The sequence below is a fragment of the Octopus bimaculoides genome, chromosome 13, assembly GCF_001194135.2.
Source record: "Octopus bimaculoides isolate UCB-OBI-ISO-001 chromosome 13, ASM119413v2, whole genome shotgun sequence".
In the NCBI taxonomy this organism is placed as follows: Eukaryota; Metazoa; Mollusca; class Cephalopoda; order Octopoda; family Octopodidae; genus Octopus; species Octopus bimaculoides.
The window spans coordinates 20,078,172-20,081,957 of NC_068993.1; the positions used below are offsets into that span (position 1 = coordinate 20,078,172).

Consider the following 3,786-nt stretch of genomic DNA (forward strand, 5'->3'; position numbering starts at 1 on the left):
CGGGTGGCACATAAAAGACACCATTTCGAGCGTGGCCGTTTTCGTGCGGGTGACACGTAAAAGCACCCACTACACTCTCTGAGTGGTTGGCGTTAGGAAGGGCATCCAGCTGTAGAAACTCTGCCAAATCAGACTGGAGCCTGGTGTTGCCATCCGGTTTCACCAGTCCTCAGTCAAATCGTCCAACCCATGCTAGCATGCTAGCATGGGTTGGACGATTTGACTGAAGACTGGTGAACCAGATGGCTGCACCAGGCTCCAATCTGATTTGGCAGAGTTTCTACAGCTGGATGCCCTTCCTAATGACAACCACTCCGAGGGTGTAGTGGGTGCTTATATATATATATATTTCCAAAATTAGGGAACGGAGTAGATAAAATCCAGGCTACATATGTTTCATAGCTAGCGGAACTTTGGAAGTAATAATTATCCAAATGAGGGGTAGTTCACTAGATACTCATTGGGTCAATGAGTAGCTAGCAGATTACTCCTTGTTTGGGCAATTGCTAGCTATGAAACATTTGTGGCCTGAATTTTATCTACTCTATTCCCTAATTTTGTATTCCTATTCGTGTCCAACCCATGCCAGCATGGAAAACGAAGTAAGCTATAAAACAAATTTTTCTGCGTATCAAACTTCGATACAGGAAAAATTTACAGTATTCAATGTCAATAAACCACTGTTGTTCCTGAAAGTTGTTTTTTATACCTTCTGAAGACTGCTTGAGGCTTACTATCTTCCTACGCCTTGATCCTTGGATCTTACCTTTACATTTATTATATACTAGCAATGCACCGAATTTTAGGACCTACAGCCATGTTATATTATTTGTTTCTTTCTTATGGGCAGAATCAGCATACAATGAGTATGAAGTAAACAACAACTCTTTATAAACATGTTTTTCGGTCAATTTCTGATGAACAATGCTGCAATTTCCATCTACCAAATTCGGTCACAAGTCTTTGGTTGGCCAAGGGCTATAGTAAAAACCATCTGCCCAAGGAACCATGCAGAGGGATTGAACATGGAACCATGTGGTTGGGAAACAAACTTCTCAGCCACGTAGTAATTCTTGCACCTAATATGTATGTGTGTGAATGTTTATATTTGTTGTTAAATCAAATATTGTGTCCCATTATATCTCAAATGTAGCAGTTCATGAAGCAGTGATCTGTAACATAAATGCTAGATTGAAATATGTACTGAGATCAGTATAATCAATTAAATTTTTGAAGGTGATACCCCATCATGGTGACAGTCGAAAGACTAATCCCAGAAAAGTAATGCTTAAAGACTTAATGGCTTCAAATTTAAAGTAATGGATTAATAACCACAAGATAATGAGTTCAAAACTTCGTATTGAACTTCCATATATGTAAATCTCAGTCTACTTGACAATTAAGAATTGTAATTTGAAGTTGAATGGTTAGCAGTAAGAAAAATGTCTAGATTTCTTTTTAAAATCATTGTGCAAATTATTCAGAGAAAAAGTCATTTTTAACCACAACAAAACACACACATGCACGCACACACTTATGCATGCACACACACTCACACACACAAAGATGTGTCTGTGGTAACTTGAGTTACTACAAATAGCAGCCAAATCTCTCTTAAAACACGGCCTTTCAACAAAAGACAAACAGGTTTACAGTATTTCAGGAAGATAAAAAAAAAAGAACTATTCGTTAGGTCTGCTACATCAGAGGCAACTCTAGGCTAAACAAAATACAGATGCACATACTTCACATTAAAAGTTTATCTACAAATAATACTAATAAAGTTGACAGTATATCTTCAAAGTTTCATTCCCTGGTATAACTCCATGTATTTTAAGCATTTTCTCATTATGCTCTAAGACATAAAGATTGTTCAGACAGAGTTGCCTCCCTTAGGTAAAGACCTCAAAATCGTGTGACCCAACCTCATTTTCAAGGTTATTTTTGTAGTAAAAAAGAGTTGTGCAAAAGACATACTTTATTTGGTATCCAAAAGATTACTGAATCTTTTGACACCTCATACGTCAAAATTGGCAACACAGTTTTCAGATCCATAAGGAACATATGCACACGCACACAAACACACTAATTCTGATTTATATATATATATATATATAATATATATAAAGGTAAGATCCAAGGACAAGTTGTAGGAAGATAGTAAGCTGCAAGCAGTCCTTAGAATGTATAAAAAGAAAATGACAATGGATCGCGATGTCTGGCAATATGAGGTTCTTGAGAAGACCTGCCCACATCAGCAAAACTGAGTTCTAGCCTACCTCCCGCTCTCCAACCCTGTCCTCATGGTCCTGTTTCTTTGTATCATTGCTATTCAGTAGCTCCCCCCGCCCACTCTATATACCCAATTTTTTCACCACTCACTGCAATACCTTCCCCACTCTCTGATCATACTTCTTGTACCTCCTCTACAGCAAAACACCTGTCTTTGTCTCATTATAACCTTCCATCGTTTGACATAAGACCACCTCCTCCAATGCCCTCTACCTTCTCAAGAGATTTTTATCCTGCAAGTTACATGGTGACCCTGCCAGTGCAGGTGCCACTTAAAAAGCATCCAGTTCACACTGTAAAGTGGTTGGCACTTGGAAGGGCATCCAGCTGTAAAAACCTTGCCAAAACTGACCTCACCTGTGCTTGTGCTGTGCAAAAAGTATTCAGTCCACTCTGCTGAGTAGTTGGTATTTGGACGGGCATCCAGCTGTAAAAATCTTGCTTAGATAGATGCAAAAGTCTGGCGCAGGCTTCTGCTTGGCTAGCTCCTATCAAACTGTTCCACCCATGCCAGCATGGAAGGCAGACGTTAAACAATGATGAGGATATATATATATGTGTGTGTACCTGTCTAAATACGCTTGAGGCATGTTCAAACTGGGGAGCAAGCCATTCACTTTGTTTTGTCATGTTTGTATGTATATATATATATATATATATATGTTTGTGTGAAAGTATATATGTGTGCATCAGTAAAGAGAAAGAAAGAGAGTCTCTGTATATATTAAATGAGCAAGTACAATTAACGTCTTGCATCCCATGTATAATTAGTCAAATTATGTATCTAATGAATTTAAGACGTGCTTTTCATTGGATACATGGATATAGAAATCTTACTTTTGATCTAACACTAACCATAAATAAAAATCTGTAATTGTGCGGTTTTAAATGAAATTCCTCAAAAGTGAAATTATCTTTTGATTTTTCATTTGAATTCTTCAGATATTCAGAGAGACTCGGAAAGCTGGAGAATCTGATCAAGTTCTTAATTCTTATGCACAGTGTATTCAGGTAAGTGTGAAATAATACATACGTAATGTATATGTACATGCATACACCAATGTGTGCATGTACATATATTGTCTTATTTTTTTACTGGCTTCAGCCATTAGCTTATGGCTATGCTGGGGTACCTCATTCAAGTGTTAAATTGATCATGTTGATTCTAGTATTTATTTCACTTGTCTATTTATTTTAGCAATCTATTTGTCAAACTGCTTTGTTACTAAACATGAAATGATGAAATAGTAGCACAAATATAGGCTAATGGTTAGACAGACTCACACACACATGTGTGCACACATACACACACATGCATTCCTCCACTTCCATACACACACAGATGGATTGACAGATGAAAGTTACAAAAATTATTATATTGCAGAATGAGGAAAATTCCAATATAGGAAGTCTGAATATGTATTCACAGTTTTTAATGTCATGTGTATGTGTGTGTGTATATATATATATATATATATATATATATATATATAT

At 36.9% G+C, this 3,786-nt stretch overlaps 1 protein-coding gene across 1 annotated transcript in view; it reads left to right on the top strand.

Annotated features, from left to right (window-relative positions):
• LOC106880298 (ATP-dependent DNA helicase DDX11) overlaps window positions 1-3,786 on the top strand; it is a 74,119-nt gene that overhangs the window by 46,061 nt on the left and 24,272 nt on the right. Inside the window, exon 25 of the mRNA XM_014930172.2 lies at window positions 3,235-3,303. Within this exon, the coding sequence (XP_014785658.1) occupies window positions 3,235-3,303 (69 nt within the window). The remainder of the gene's footprint in view (window positions 1-3,234; window positions 3,304-3,786) is intronic.